At 42.3% G+C, this 16,181-nt stretch overlaps 1 protein-coding gene across 1 annotated transcript in view; it reads left to right on the top strand.

Moving 5' to 3' along the window:
* kcnh5b (potassium voltage-gated channel, subfamily H (eag-related), member 5b) overlaps window positions 1-16,181 on the top strand; it is an 88,949-nt gene that overhangs the window by 13,644 nt on the left and 59,124 nt on the right. The window contains exons 4-6 of the mRNA XM_058616180.1: window positions 1,895-2,023; window positions 10,415-10,530; window positions 14,343-14,735. Coding sequence (XP_058472163.1) covers window positions 1,895-2,023; window positions 10,415-10,530; window positions 14,343-14,735 — 638 coding nt within the window. The remainder of the gene's footprint in view (window positions 1-1,894; window positions 2,024-10,414; window positions 10,531-14,342; window positions 14,736-16,181) is intronic.

Genomic DNA, 16,181 nt, shown 5'->3' with positions numbered 1-16,181 from the left:
TTTTCCAGTTTCTGTCATTTTTCAGCTTTTTTGCCCATATGACCCACCCCTACTTTAATGCCTGCACAGACAGACAGACGGACATTCTGAACAGAGAAATGATAGAATAAGCATAAACAGCATTTCCTAAAAGCATTGTTTTATATTATCTTCTTCACTTTCATTCATGTTTTATGTGTAAATCAACATAAATAAAAACACGTGTGAGTGACAGAGCGACTGGCTCAGCTGAGTCGCCAGAAAAAGAACACACATGGACAGAAATAGTCCTCCATTAAATGTCCTCGTCTCCTGAGAGTGATGGAAAAAATCCACAGCAGGAGAGCGAGAGAAAAACAACAACCAAACAATAAAAACCCATCACGTCCATTTGAAAATGGCAGAAATTTGCTGACAAATCATGAGCGTGGAGGCGTGATGGAGGCTGAGCACAGATGAAATGACTGTGTGTGTAAAGTCAGCTGTTTGCAGGAGGAACAGTGAGTTCCCTCACTGCGTGTGTGTGTGGTGACCGTCCACATTAAGTTGTCAGACCGTGAGAGATCAGCTTGAATTTGTGCGATTTAAAGACTTAAACTTGTTCTTTGTGAGGATCAGTGTGTGAATGAAACACAGCCGAGCAGATAAACGCTGCCATTTTCCATATTTAAAGGAAATGAAAGAGTAACTAAAGCCCAAACCACCTTTTCAACCATAAAAGAGCCATTTTTGGCCCCGCCCACTCAAACAAACTTCATTGGAAGCTTTATATATCGACGTATAAACAACTTTTTGTGGTCTTACCTACAAGAAGACAATTGTTGACATTTAATTGCAGTATTTTTTGCCCGTTAACAAAGGAAAACGCCAAAAACACACTTTTATTTATCGCGTACATCTTTAACCCTCTTATGTGCATCATGATAATCAGACCACCTGGATTTATGTAGATTTCATGGTTGTAGAACTGTCAGAAAAATGTTCAATGAACGAGTCCCGAGGTTCGACCTTAATGACATTTCTCTGCTTTCCTGTATCCATCCATGTTCTACTGCTTTATCCTCCACATGAGTCTCTGACGTGTGTCAGCTGACGTAGGCGGAGTCTCACACCGTGGACAGATCGCCAGACCATCGTATTTGAATTTTCTCGATATCACAAATAGTCTAGGAGTTACGGTAATGAGACGTACACGTGACAAACGGTCGAAGAAGGGTTAAAGAAGTCTTGTTTCTTTGAAAGGAAAAATGAAATAATAAAGTTATTTGTTGCTCCAGGTGCAAGTCTTTACAGTTTAGCATAAACTGCTGAAATGTTAAGCATAAAAATGGTATATTTCAGTCCACTGTTTGATCACGCTCTCATTTACAGTCACGTTTGTCTCTGTACATCTGCAGCTGACACTCAATTCTATGATCGGTTGCTAAATACTAATATTGTTCTTAAACAAGTGAAGGAATCGTGATCAGATTTCTTTGCCAGATTTTTTTTTAGAAAACATTAAATCTCAGTCTGTCGTTTTGTTTCTTCAACAACAAAAAAAATCGCAATTTTCAGCCAAAACCAAGATTTGATTTGGACAAAAGTCAATAATGTTTGTTTGTTTTGTGAGGTTTTTCCAAATTTTCTGATGATCAACGGGGTTGATAATGAATTTACTCATCAGTTTATGTTTAAAAGCGACGTTCTGTCATTTTTCACCTTCTTAAATGTGAATATTTTCTAGTTTTTGTGATTCTTCAGCTTCTTAAATGTAAATATTTTCTAGTTTTTGTGATTCTTCACCTTCTTAAATGTGAATATTTTCCGGTTTTTGTCATTTTTCAGCTTCTTAAATGTGAATATTTTCCGGTTTCTTTGCTCCAAATAACAAAGAAATCATTGAAACTGAATCATCTCTCTCATTTTCTAACAGGAAGTCCAGTGTGGTTCTACATGCAAGTGGCTCCCATCAGGAACGAGAACGACAAGGTGGTTCTGTTCCTCTGCACGTTCAAGGACATCACGCTCTTCAAACAGCCCATTGAAGACGAGACGACCAAAGGTGAGACACTTGTCCCTGCGTCTCTTCTGCTCGTTTTCTGGAGATGGACGTGATTGAACGATGTTTTTAAATACGAGCAGGAAGGAGAACGTGGTTGTCCCTCTCTGTCTTTCATGTCCCCTCTATTTATTTTCTCCTTCCTCATCTTGTGTGTCTTCCATCATAGCCGCCCTCCGTTCCTCTGTCCTCCTCGTCTTCTTCGTCCACCTCCGTCCCCTCTGTTCCTGCGAGAAGGTTTCTCGGTGTCTTCTCCTCTAACTCTTTGGTCCAAACCAGTCGTCTCCAGTTTTGCGTGATGTGAGCAGTGTGTGTGGCGACGTCTGTCGTTGTCAGCTTGTGTTTGAGGAGGTTGTGATGTTGTCAGGAACCGTGACAGACGTGGACTTGGATGTGGACGTGGGTGCTGCTGCGGCTGGTGTTGTCCTTTGTCCCCTGACTGATACACAGTGTCAGCTTCCTGCCCTGGGTGTCGTCGTGGGCACCACGGAGTGGGCGTGTTTGCCCTTTATTTGTACATGTAAACACATGTGATGGAGTTCACCACCATCACCACGACCCCCAGAACCCGCTATGACCCGCTGAGTTGTTGTGTAATGTTCATTATGGGCTCGGCGACACGTGAATAACACAGGTTGAACATGTAATTAGTGTTTGAGTGGAACAGATATTGTCACAGCAGCGTGTCGTTGGCGTCTCTCTGAGTCAGCCGAGGACAACGCTGCTGCTGCTGCTGCTGCTGCTGATGCTGATGCTGCTGCTGCTGCTGCTGCTGATGAAGACACGGCAAACATCTGCCACAGCAGTCACAGACGGGTTACACCCTGGACACATCGATATTTTATAAAGATGTTTACATGGCTAACTGTTTGTTGATGGACTAGCTTCTCATTCAAGGAAGTTAAGAAATACTCCAAATAATCCATCCTCTACTGCTTTTAATCCATGCTCTACTGCATTCAATCTGTCCTCTACTGCATTTAATCCATGCTCTACTGCATTTAATCCACCCTCTACTGCATTCAATCCATCCTCTACTGCACGTAATCCATCCTCTACTGCACTTAATCTATCCTCTACTGCATTTAATCCATCCTCTACTGCATTTAATCCATCCTCTACTGCATTTAACCCAGCCTCTACTGCATTTAATCCATTCTCTACTGCATTTAACCCACCCTCTACCGCATTCAATCCATCCTCTACTGCATTTAATCCATCCTCTACTGCATTTAACCCACCCTCTACTGCATTTAACCCACCCTCTACTGCATTTAATCCATCCTCTACTGCACTTAATCCATCCTCTACTGCATTTAATCCATCCTCTACTGCATTTAACCCACCCTCTACTGCATTTAACCCACCCTCTACTGCATTTAATCCATCCTCTACTGCATTTAACCCACCCTCTACTGCATTTAACCCATCCTCTACTGCATTTAATTCATCCTCTACTGCATTTAACCCACCCTCTACTGCATTTAATCCATCCTCTACTGCATTTAACCCATCCTCTACTGCATTTAATCCATCCTCTACTGCATTTAACCCACCCTCTACTGCATTTAACCCACCCTCTACTGCACTTAATCCATGCTCTACTGCACTTAATCCATCCTCTACTGCATTTAATCCATCCTCTAAGGCATTTAATCCATCCTCTACTAGCTCCTAGAATTAGGAGTTAGGAGCAGCGGGCAGTCGCTGAACAGCGCCCCGGAGCAATGGGGGTTGGGTAGAATTAACAGTGTTTATTACTCAATTCTGTGATAATATAAAGGAGAATAATTATTGTTATTCAAATATGAGCGTTTGTGCTTTAACCGCTTGGTGGAGAGATGAAGTTGTGATGGTGGAAAGTTCCAGGAGCTGTTGTCTGTTGTCGTGTGTGTGGCCTCGCCGTCACTTGTTCTGACTTGAAACGTGAATCGCATGATTAAACAGATGGTTCTTCATGTAATGACAGTATATTCACAGATATATTCACATAAGCAGTAATGGACAGGCTCGTAAAACGCAGGATCACCCTGGCAACGAGGCGGTGGGCTTTAAGTGACAGACAGACAGCAGAGATTCACCTAAATACAGCTGGTTTGAGGCTGCAGTGAGGAGGATACAGTGTTACTGTGTCACACAGCAGTGGACTGTGGACTGCTGATCACATGAGTGGGAGAGGAGCAGAGATTTGGCTGCCACAGGCTCAGGCAGCTGAGTTCTCTCGTGCTGCAGACCAAAACCTGCTCTGGGCTCCGACTCTGGCCGCTCCGGTGGCTCGACACGCCGCAGCACATCAGCGTCAGAGATGGAGAGAGAGAGAGAGAGAGACTGAGAATCTGAAAATAAGAAAACAGATTTTAAATGAATCATAATCCACACTGTGTGCGCTCATTCTGAAATGACTCCAAAATCTGGAGCTACAGACATTATAGGTTGATTTGTAGCTCATCATACCTTATCGTATCTTGGCATATCTTATCTCAGCGTATCTTAATCTTGCTCATGAGAGGGTTGAACTTCTCTGAAGCCATTTTCAGACCTAAAGAATCTGTGTGAGTGTGTGTGTGTGTGTGTGTGTGTGTGTGTTTCCTGGAGCCTGTCGATCAGAGCGGAGATCAGAGAATTCCCCTGCATGTTTATTGAGATCGAGTCAGTCGCTCTTTATTGAGCGGTTGTGGTTTACGACGGCGGTGAGACCGCAGAGAGCAGAGCGTCATCGATCAACATCTGGGAGAGAGAAAACAGGTGTCGCGGCAGACCGGTCAACTGGACGTCCATGTTGTTGTTGTTGTTGTTGTTGTTTCCTGCCGAGTTGCTGAGTTGTGAAAGACACACACACACACACACACACACACACGTCTGTTGCCTCAGGCGAGACATGATTTCAGGCAGACAGCTGATGGGCATGAGTGACAGAACACACACACACACACACACACACGAGCCTCAGGCGTTGAATTGTTTGAGTTTGTTTAGTTCACTCGTCGTTTTGTTCTGCAGAGTTCAGCGTGAAACTTTTCAAATGTAAACAGCTGTTTGGTTCACATTTAAAAACAAGTTGTGACGAGATGAGTTGTGACAGCACAGTCCTGATTAAGTCTCTGTGCTTCTCATCTTTTCTCACTTCAGAATCAGATTACTCTTTTAATCTCTCTAATCCCTTCAGGGGCAATTTGGGTGTGTTAACATTGTTAACTCCAGAAATTGGGAATAAAATCAGGAATAAGATTAAGCAGATAATACTTGATGGGCATTCGAGCTACAGCGATAATAAAGACATTGTATCTTATATCGTCTTATCACATCGTATTATAGCTTAATTTATGGTAGCTTATCATGTCGTCTTATCGTATCGCACATTGTCTTGTTGTATTTGATCTTATCTTAAGGTATCATATATTGCATCATGTATCATAATGTATAGTATCATCTATGGGATCGTATCTTATGTATTATCGCATCTTATATATTTTCTTGTTTTATTGTACATTATCTTATTTTATCGTATATTATTGCATCTTCTTATCGTATCTTATCATATTTTTATCTTATTGTAATATGTACAGTATATATTACAATAAGATAGAAATAATATAAATATAATGAGCACATTATGTAAAATGTGCTCATTTTGGCCACCAGGACCTCCTTGGAAATACAATAATGATTTTTATGGGATAAACTCTCTGCCCGCCCCTGCTCTGCTGCTGTATACACACAAACGCTCCCTCAGTCAGGTGTGACAGTTCCGCAGCAAAAATTACATACAGGATCTTTAACTCTGTCTGTATGTGACTGGGTCACTGAAGAAGAAGAAGAAGAAGAGGGTTTTTCGTAAAAGTTGTAGATAAAAACCCAGAATTCACCAGCTCTGCTCCTCCTGTTATTTATAGCTCAGGTCTTTTGTGTTTTATATATATACATATATATATATATATATATATAATTTGTTTCTACTGCTATTGTGTTCCCCTCTGATAAATCACACAGTGCTGCTGGAGTGTTATCATTACCGGTGAAAAAGACCTCTTATTTACTTGTCCCGCGTCGTCCTCTTCGTCCCCTCACGTGTCAGTAAAAGAGCGGCGGAGGCTTGAATTCCCACGTGTGACATCGAGGCGTTCGTTCACCATTTTTCCTCCGTTTTCTGCTTCATGATGAAAGCGGTCGTCGTGGCTCTTAAAGAAAACAGAAGAAAAGGAAAGAGCACATTGACTTACTTTCCATTGTGATGCTTTGATATTGTTCTCGACCACATTAGGACGTTGTACTGCTCTATAATTCATGTATGTGTAGATTGAATTACGCAACCACCAGTGTTACTGTGTAGGAAAATCACCCGGGACGTTTGCTTTAGTAAAAGGAGCCTTTAACACACTTTCACTTTAAGTGAAAGCCCTGCGCTCACTCGCCTTCTTCAGGAGGAGTAAATAAGAGTCATTAGAATATTTCCTACGGCTGCACAATTTACACACGTCCGCTCTGGAACAAAATAATTGTGGATATTTAACGTTTGTCAGACGTTAGATACTTACATTTATTTTTTCCCATGTCGACGGAGAAAACTTGGGGAACGTGTTCCAGACGGACAACGATTCCAAGCCCGTGACTACTTCCTGTCCATTGAGCTGCATGTAAAATACATAATACATACATAATAAAATACAATATTTTTGATCGATTAAATCGATATGTTATTTGCTTCTTAAAAAATAAGATACATACTGTAATAATTCCCAAATCTATATATATATAGCTATCTATCTGTCTTTCTGTATAGAGATATATATATATATATATGTATAAAGAGTATATATAGATTTGGAGATGTAGGATGTAGGAGAGGACGACTACTGTGCGCTGCTGGTCCTGTTAATATTAATTAGATTGGAGATTTTTGTGTTATTCGTTATCATTAAACAGTTAAACATTTAATCAATTATCACTAATTATCAGCATCAGCCGTTCAAAAAACCCATATTAATTGACCTTTAATGGAAACATACTGAGAGAGCGTCAGCTGGTAGTTAAGAGTTGATTGTTAATATCTATAATTTAGATTACACTGTGGAAATTCACATTGTTACAACAGCAAGATTAAAATAATAATAAATAGAATAAAGCAAGAAAACATTAGAATAGAAAAAATAGAACCAGAATATAAAAAGGTTGCAATAGAGTTTTAAATATTGAAAAAAACACATTTGTGTATACACTGTACACCTTTTAATGGAGGTAATGAAGCACATTATAGATTTACACATTATTATTATCTGATCTCTGCTCAATAAAAGCATCAGAAATGATTAAAAAAGTGGGGTTGAGGCTGTTTTTATGTCTGCGTCGTCTCACCAGTAAACGCTCATCATGATGACTTTTGGCCGTGTGTGTTGCTTTTCCATCAATCGACAATATTCACAAACTCCGCCGCAGCACTTTTCCTCCAGGGACAAAAAAAACAGGCTCTCTGGCCGAGAGCCGCCCGTCTTATTATTATCTATGGCTGTGTGATGCTGCCAACTTCCAGTATCAGCACATATAGAAGATCTCATAAAAGAAGCTGAGGACGTGCATTAAGTTACGTAACAGCGGTTTCCTCGGGGGAAGGCGACACACTGTTGCTGCATGGGGCCGCGTGTTCTGTTGAGATGTAACCGTGTTGTTGTGTTTGGCTGTTTTTCATACGACTGCACAGAAGTGACAAGTGAGTTTTTCCCTATATTTGAAAGGAGAACAAAAGGAGGAGGGGGAGGAGGAGGAGGAGGAGGGCGTTTCTGTCAGCCCGAGGCCTGAGGGTTAAGAGCTGTTTGAAAGTCCACGTTTTATTCATAATGGTCTCTTCAAAGGCTCGAGTCGTTCACGACGTGTGACCGCTGAGCCGCCGCACTGCCGCTCTCTGCCCTTTCAGACATTTGATTTTATATTTAGAGCGGCAGAGTCGGGAGAACCCGTCCCCCCTGAAACTAGAGGCTAATGTGGACAGAGCTGTGACGGGAAAGAGACACGAGACAGGGTTCTACATCTGAAGCACAGGACGGACTTTGAACTTCATTGCTGCTAATTCAGGCCTCAGTTAAGGCACGTTTTAAAAACCAGGACATGTAGCTGGGGCCCTGCGATGGACTGGCAACCTGTCCAGGGTGTGACCTCACCAATTAAGCTGGACCAGCACTCACGATGCAAGAAGTTGAGATTAACGTCATGTTTCCAGGTCAACAAAGAAATGTTGTAGAGAGTCGAAGCCAATAAACATCAGGTGCCACCACCAGGAGGCAAAGGGAGGCGGGGTCAGGTCTCCCAGTGCAAGTAGAACTGCCAAGAACCTGCCGAATGGGAGATGCGTGTAGACCTGAAAAAGATCATCTTCTCAGAGAAGGTGGCAACATCCAGGAGCTCAAAAACCATCCGCAAAACCGGTGTCGGATGACACGCAGCCTTATTTCATGGTTCACGCTGTTCATGGTTGCCCTGCAACATCAGTTCTTCTGAAGAAAGCCACCAGTGGAGCAAAGACCAGCTCCATGTCGAGAGACCAAAGATGGAATTCTTCTGCAGGTGAAGGCTGATCTGGTCTTCACTGACCCACTCAGGCAAGGTCTACGGGATAACTTCTCCTAAGTTTCATTCACACTGTGAAAGTCAGGTTTGGTGTGTTTCAGCTTGTTAAATGTTAACCGTCTCTAAGGGTGCATCCCTAGATCCCTAATTCATTTGCTCTGAGACTCCAGTTGGTTTGGGGAGGTGTGAATGCTCAACAGAACCAAAGAAGCGAACTCTGGTCCACCTTGAAATGTACAGTAGGTCTCAGTTTGCTGCAAGTGAACCAAATACAGGAAGTGGACTACAGCACAGGGCATTGTGGGTAAACACAGAAGTTGTCCTGCATTAAAAGGACAGATGAGCCAGTTTTCTTGTTCATTGTTTATCTCATCTTCTCCTTCAGTGATTCTTGATGCAGCACCGTCTCAGGTTCAGTTCTTTTCACTAAGAACCGAGTCTCCGGGGCTAACTGGGCTGTGCTATAGGTTATTTTCTCATTCTTTATTTTTGCTAAATAACAAAAAGAAAAGTATGATTCAATAAAAATCAAAAAGAACTGGAAGAAGCATAACAGCGTGGCCATTTTTCATGAAGCTCACTTTGAATTTTCCTCCTGCATTTTTAATGAGCTTGTATGTAAAAAAGCACTTTTCAATGCAAACAATGATAAAACGGTTCCTGTCAACAAACCTGGGGAACATTAATCAATGAAGAGGGAAAAGGTCAACGAGGAAGTACACAAACACTGATTAAGATGCACAACACACTTTCGCTTCAGGACGCAAATTTTAAAGATGCCTGTTGGTCTACGATTAAAGCCTCAATCAGGCTGTTTATTAGAAAGCTGATTGTTGTTGGATTTACAATATCACAAAAAAGGAAACCGAAACTGAAGCTTCCTTGAGTTTAGTCTCAGTTTTCTCCTGGAAGCCAGACGATACTGGCTGTCAGTCACACCATAGCCACACCCTAAAGCAGTGGTCAGCAACTGGCAGCTTGTGGACCAATACTGGCCCGCCATCATTAATATCCGACCAGGTAGATGCGTTAAAAATCTTTTAATTTTTGGCTTTTCTTCACAGAAATGACAAAGTCATGCAGAATTCAGTGTCTTTTATTCTGAAAAACACTTTTTAAGACACTAGTAACTTCCTGTGACACGGTTTTTCTACAATATTAAATATTTTTTATTAGAAGAAAAGAGGTTAATAGATGTTTGATGAAGATGTGATATTTTACGTGCTGACCTCTGACCTAAAGTATCCCCTTTTGACTTTACATGGCGGGGACAAATAGCAGTGGATTCGGGCCTGGTGGCCTTTGAAGGGAATACAGTTTTCAGACTCTTCCACATGGGCTTCACCTTCTGAATCTGTCGACCAAACACTGAATTTTATCGGCTTTAAATGGAGTTGTTATAAATCTAGCAGCGGTGAAAGCAGTGACCACACAGAGACATGGACAGCAGCTTTCCTCACCAATGTTTATTAGAAACCATGTGCTCAGATTTCAGGGGCTTTTGTGGCATCGATTCCCCCCAAAGGAGACGTTGTCTTTGAGGTTTGAGGTCAAACCCTTGCAGCTGCTGGAGACTCGATTAGGTTAAAGGACGTTAAATGCAAACCACCAGCTGGAGGACACTCCAGCTGGTGGTGACACTAGTGGCAAATGTTGAATGGCAGCTGTGTGAGTATTTTGTCACTCCACCATCTCTCTGCTGGAGTCATGGACCTGCCCGGGTCATCCTTCATCAGATCAGACCTGCTGTATGTTCTCAAAGCCTTGTCCCATTGTTGTTGATGTTTGTGACTCGATGGCTCACCGATGTCTCCTCCTTTTTTTTTTCTTTTGCAGGATGGACCAAGTTTGCCCGTCTGACGCGAGCGCTCACCAACAACCGCAACACGCTGCAGCAGCTGGCGCCCATCGGCAAACACGAAGTCAGCCACAAGCAGTCGAGACTCGCAGAGGTGAGTGGAAAACAAAGATTTACACTGACACCTGTCTGTCAGCTTCATACCAGCTTCAATAGTGCATACCATTGTAGTTCCACTGCATTAATGGTATTATTTAGTATTTTTAGAGCTCTTAAAGAGGTCATAAATTTATAAAACTTTCATCTCAAAGTGTTCCTATTCGCTTGGGTTTCTGTGTTCACGCAAACCTCCTGAGGAAACACTGAATAAGCACAGGTAACAGTCACAACTCTGTCACCTGGAAGTTAACTCTCTGCTCTTTACATTAATTCTGCAGAAACAGACCTCCCATAGAAAACATTTAAAGCCTCTTCATCAACGCTGCGTTAAACTGCACATGCATTCATGGGTGAAAACAAGCACGCTGTGCACTTTCTCGCCGACGCTGTTTGACACAGTGAGCGATGCTTTCACTGCTCCTGCCGCCGACTGCAGGTGTCATTAAAATTGCATGCTGGGTGGAGAAGGCGGGTGCTGTGGGCACTCTGAATGATAGGAATCCAGAGAATGGATTTGGGGGCTTGGGAAAGATGATGGCTTGTGTGTCGTCTCTTGTCTTTTCGTCGTCTTCTCCCTCCTCCAGCCTGTTTTATTCATGACGCTTTCAGTGCGCGCGCGGCTTTTAATCAGAATTTGTTTAAGTTTCATCCACACGTATCACAAATGATGTGTGCAGTGTTTTTGTCCAAGTGTCACTGTGGGGGAAGGTTTTAAGGTCGGAGAGAGGATGAAATGGAAAACACTGGGTGGGATGGCAGTGAAATGAGAGTGGAGGAGGTAAGAGAAAGTAGTTTTTGTTTTTCTCTGGGCCTCTTCCTCTCTAGGATGGTAGAGTGTCATGATCCGCATGATGCCCTTCCTGAGTCAACCCACGCATTTATTCGGGCTTGGGGCCGAGTGCTCTGGATGTGTCCCCCTCCTGTGGCTGGGGTCAATGTAGAATGATTAACAGTGATGTGGATTGGGTACAATGGGACTAGGTACCATGCTGAGGGAAACCCCAGCCCTTGACCTGGCAGGGACTTCCCTTTCTCCTTGACCATGGGCTGCTCAGGTTAGAGAAGGTAGTGAATTTAAGCAAACCACAGGGGAGTCATTTTGAGGTAGACCAATTAATTGGTTGGGCAGATTAAAGTCCGAGTCACAGGGAAACTCACCCGTCCTGACGCAACCCATTTCCAGGGCTTGGGACCGGCACTGGAGGTACACTGGATGTTGCCCCCTCCCATGACGGGGCCTCAATTTAGAGTGTCCAATTGTAAATAGGTAAAAACGCTTGGGTCGAAACAGCAAACCTCTGGTTACAAGCCAGATTTCCTTCTGCTTGGTCAATTATACTGTATATAATTGCACTGTAGTAGCTGACTAACACCAGACTGCATACAAATCTGGAAAGGCCGTAGTCACCACCCACTTCTGAGAGAAGTGACCAACAGATGTAGATGAAGATGCCTCGGTACACAATCAAGTACTAGTTTTCTAGTTGGTAATCTAGTAATGGCATCTAACTGTTACTAGATAGCCATCGGTGGATTGAGGCTATTGTGTCTTTCTTGTGGATCTTGAGATGGATGAGGTGTTAGGACGGTTGTGATGTGAAGATTGGTCGGAGGAGGAGAGTAACGGAGAGAGGGAGGGAGGGAGGGAGGGAGGGAGGGAGGGAGGGAAGGAAGGAGGGGAAGATTAAAAAAAGCCTTTGGATGGCTGAGGCCTCCTAATGTCCTGAGTGCACTCACTCAATAGATTTCACAGGTGATGCATCTGCTCTTCAGTCTGAAAGGCACAGCTGGCTGCTTCTGTCAAGGACGCCATCGAGTGTCACGCCAGCCTGGCAGTTTGTTTCTGGCTTTCTTTTCTACCCACAATGCCGCCGGGCTCCTCAGTCTCACTTTTGAGTGGCGGCTCCGTTCTTGACCAGGAGCCGTTTGATTGGCAGCTCTGCTGATGAGGGCGAGATGAGACGCGGCTCTGCAGTTTTTCAAAAACTTGCCGTCGGCCCTCGGCTTCGTCCGCCTCGTCGTTACTGTAGGAACAGACTGAGAGGTGAAATAATTCATCTTCATCACCAGGACAATCTTTACATTGTGTCAGTGATAATAGAAGTAAGTAGTATAAAATATGCATTAAATACGCAAAATTTTGCATATTGTAGTATAAATCAAATAGTGTGTTAACATAAGTAGTGCAATAATCCACTACTTGGTCCTAAACCTGGTCCTAATGAGGCAGAACCAGTTTAGGATGATCACTACATGTCCACTTAAACTGGATATTTATTTTTCTCTTTTTATTTTTATATTTTTGGACATTAAACTCTTGATTTCTCCCTCTTTTCTCATTCAATTTCTGCTTCATTTCAAGCCGAAGTTATTCATGGTGTGTTTTTTATCACAGAGAGCACCAGGAACGATGAATATAAATAAGAAACAAAGAGGATCAACAAAACAACACAACACAAATTACTCGGATGATAAAGAAAATAAAGTCTGTTCCTCTGTGTTGTTCAGCTTCATCTCTGTCGTCTGTATATCCCACATTTTTATTAAATATTCTTTAAAGTCTATAGTTTATGCTCTTCCTTCATTTACAGATGTGTGAAGATCCTCGCGTTATTTTTTGTTCTAATCTCTAGTTCTGATAATCTATAAAGGATATAAATAACTCTATTGATCCAGCGGGAGCTTTTAAAGCAGCTGATGCTGTGTAAACACCATGGCGTCCTGCAGTGCCCCCTCTGGTGGAACTTGAACACTTGCAGCAGCAGCACATTTGTTCTTCAATCAGCCAGAAAAGGTCACATCGACCTCGACTCGTAACACGCTGACCTTCACGGCCAGAATCAAACTTAAGTCTCTACTTATTTTTTTAAACGGACCAACGGACCTGTGGGTTCTGCACTGTCGACCTGAACTCAATCAAATGGGTTAATGCGACTCTAGAGGCAATCTCAGTCCTGATGTTCTTATCTACTGAAGCAGCTTCTAAGCGTTATCAGAGCCCAGGCATCGCACAACGTCTCTGCTGTTGTCCCCCACCTCCACGTCTCTTTGGGGAAAAAAGTGAATTCTTATCAAAACACACTAAACATAGGAAACAGTGTAAAATAAGCAAAATTAAATCATTGTCACATAAATTGAGCAAAATCAGAAGAATCAAATTGTGGCATTAAATTGTTGCATAAAATAAGCAAAATTGAATAAATGTGTTAGAAATGAAGTAAAAGTGAAGGAATTGTAGTATTAAAATAAGCAAACGTCAATCATATAGCGTAACACAAAAAATGTGTATATATATAAAATAGGCAAAACTGGACAAATTTTTGCATAAATTACGTAAAATTTAAAATGAGCAAAATTTAACAATTATATTGTAAATCAAATACAATTAAATAGATTATAGTAAAAAAATATGCAAAATGAAACAAATTGTCATATAAAGCAAGGAAATTTAACAAATATATAAGAAAATATACATAGCATAAGAAAAGTCATGAAACATGTAGTATAAAAGATACATAAAACATGACTGCTTGTATAAAATAAGCAAAATGAATTATGAATTAAGTTAATAGACTAAACTGAAGTATTATTTTGTACTGTATTGTAGTATTTGTAAATTGTACTATAAAATATGCATAAATTAGTCAAATTGAACACATTTGTAGTATTGTAATTTTACCAACAGAAAAAACTCATACCTATATATTTGTATACATATATACGTATATATACGTTCCCTTTAATTCCTGTTTCAGAAGCTGTTTAAAGCTCTTGACGTTAAATGTCCCCGCTCTGTCCCGTCTCCAGGTTTTGCAGTTGAACTCCGACATTCTGCCTCAGTACAAGCAGGAGGCGCCGAAGACGCCGCCTCACATCATCCTCCACTACTGCACCTTCAAGACCACGTGGGACTGGGTCATCCTCATCCTCACCTTCTACACAGCCATCATGGTGCCCTACAACGTCTCCTTCAAGACCAAGCAGAACAACATCGTGTGGCTGGTGCTGGACAGCGTGGTGGACGTCATCTTCCTGGTGGACATCGTCCTCAACTTCCACACCACCTTCGTGGGACCCGGCGGGGAGGTCATCTCCGACCCCAAGCTCATCCGCATGAACTACCTGAAGACGTGGTTTGTCATCGACCTGCTGTCCTGCCTGCCCTATGACATCATCAACGCCTTCGAGAACGTCGATGAGGTAAGACGGACGTCCTCCATGCTCAGAAAATAAGGTACTGTATTGTACCTTCAGGGACACAATGGTTTGTCACTGTGGAGGTACCTTCAGTGACCGCCACAGTGTGGAGGTACCTTCAGTGACCGCCACAGTGTGGAGGTACCTTCAGTGACTGCCACAGTGTGGAGGTACCTTCAGGGATGCAGCAGTGGTTCCCAACCTTGTTTAATCTGGATCTAATCCATATTACAGATTTGGCAGCAATTTAAACGTAACATAGTTCAGTCCCATTGAACAATTTCTTCTGTACAATATCTTGTATCTCAGCGACGTCTGAACAGATCAGGATGGATTTGGTCATGTTTATGTAAGACGGTAACAGCAGGTAAAGCTCTGTACCAGAGGTCTCAAACTTGTGGCTCACGGGCTCGACTTTTAGGTCATAAAATCCTGCATTGATAATTGATAAATGTGTTTTAATCCTGGATCATCTGAAGGATCACGTCTGAGCACTTAATTGTCCCGCAGAGCTTTAGCTGCCACTGCTATAAACGCTCAGAAATTCATTATTGAAAATCGTTAGCAGCCTCTGTCCCTGGTGTCTCTGAGGCCACGTGGACGTATTTAAATCTGCCAACGTGCACAATTGAATTGGAACGGAGTATAATGAAGGCTGGATTGTGTGGTTCTTCAGGGTTTTCTGTTCAGGTCCCAGAACAAAAGCCGATGTTGGTTATTTGTGACACCGGGGCTGGAATTCATTTCCATCAGGGTTTGTTCGCCACAGAATTCTCACGTCGCACTCAGATCCTCACCCTCTCTGGAGTGTAATTAGGTCGAGAAGATCCCGCTGTTGTTTGAGAAGGAGACTCCACATTCTGAATCTGCCTGATTTTCCATAGGGAGCTGAAACCTGTTCTCGTGGTTCTTCTTCACGGCTCTTTACACCCGTCACACATCCACGAGTTATATCAACGCGACCCAGAGTCCATTAGAGGTGATTTTCCACTCGGTTTCACGTTGAATTAATTAGACCTCAGTCAGAGCGGAGGACGCCGGCGACAGGAGTGTAAAATTATAAAAGACAGAAGTGTCTTTTTGTGTTGTGTGTTTTGTGTGGGTTTAATCACGAGTCTTTGAGCAGCAGCAGTAATTAAATTATTAACAATAATAACAATGATGGTAAAACTGGTATTTAAACTGCCAGCAGCACAAGTTTCAACATCTTTTCACTTTTCCTGCCAATAATAATAAAAAAAAACTGATCCCACATGAGTTTATTCTTATGTCCGGAAGAAAAAAACCATTAACCACCGACGCAACACATGAGAACACAGAAATATTACCTGGCAGCTCTTTACGGCGCAATAACAGAGTAAATAAGTAAAACAGTTTGTTCTGTAACAGCGCGCCAATTACCCATAAAACATCTTAGTTCTTTTTTAAAAATAGTCAGTAAGGGACCGG

Source organism: Solea solea, chromosome 18, assembly GCF_958295425.1.
Source record: "Solea solea chromosome 18, fSolSol10.1, whole genome shotgun sequence".
Lineage (NCBI taxonomy): Eukaryota > Metazoa > Chordata > Actinopteri > Pleuronectiformes > Soleidae > Solea > Solea solea.
The sequence above is the reverse complement of the archived record's forward strand: the minus strand, read 5'-3'. Positions and strand labels throughout refer to the sequence as shown.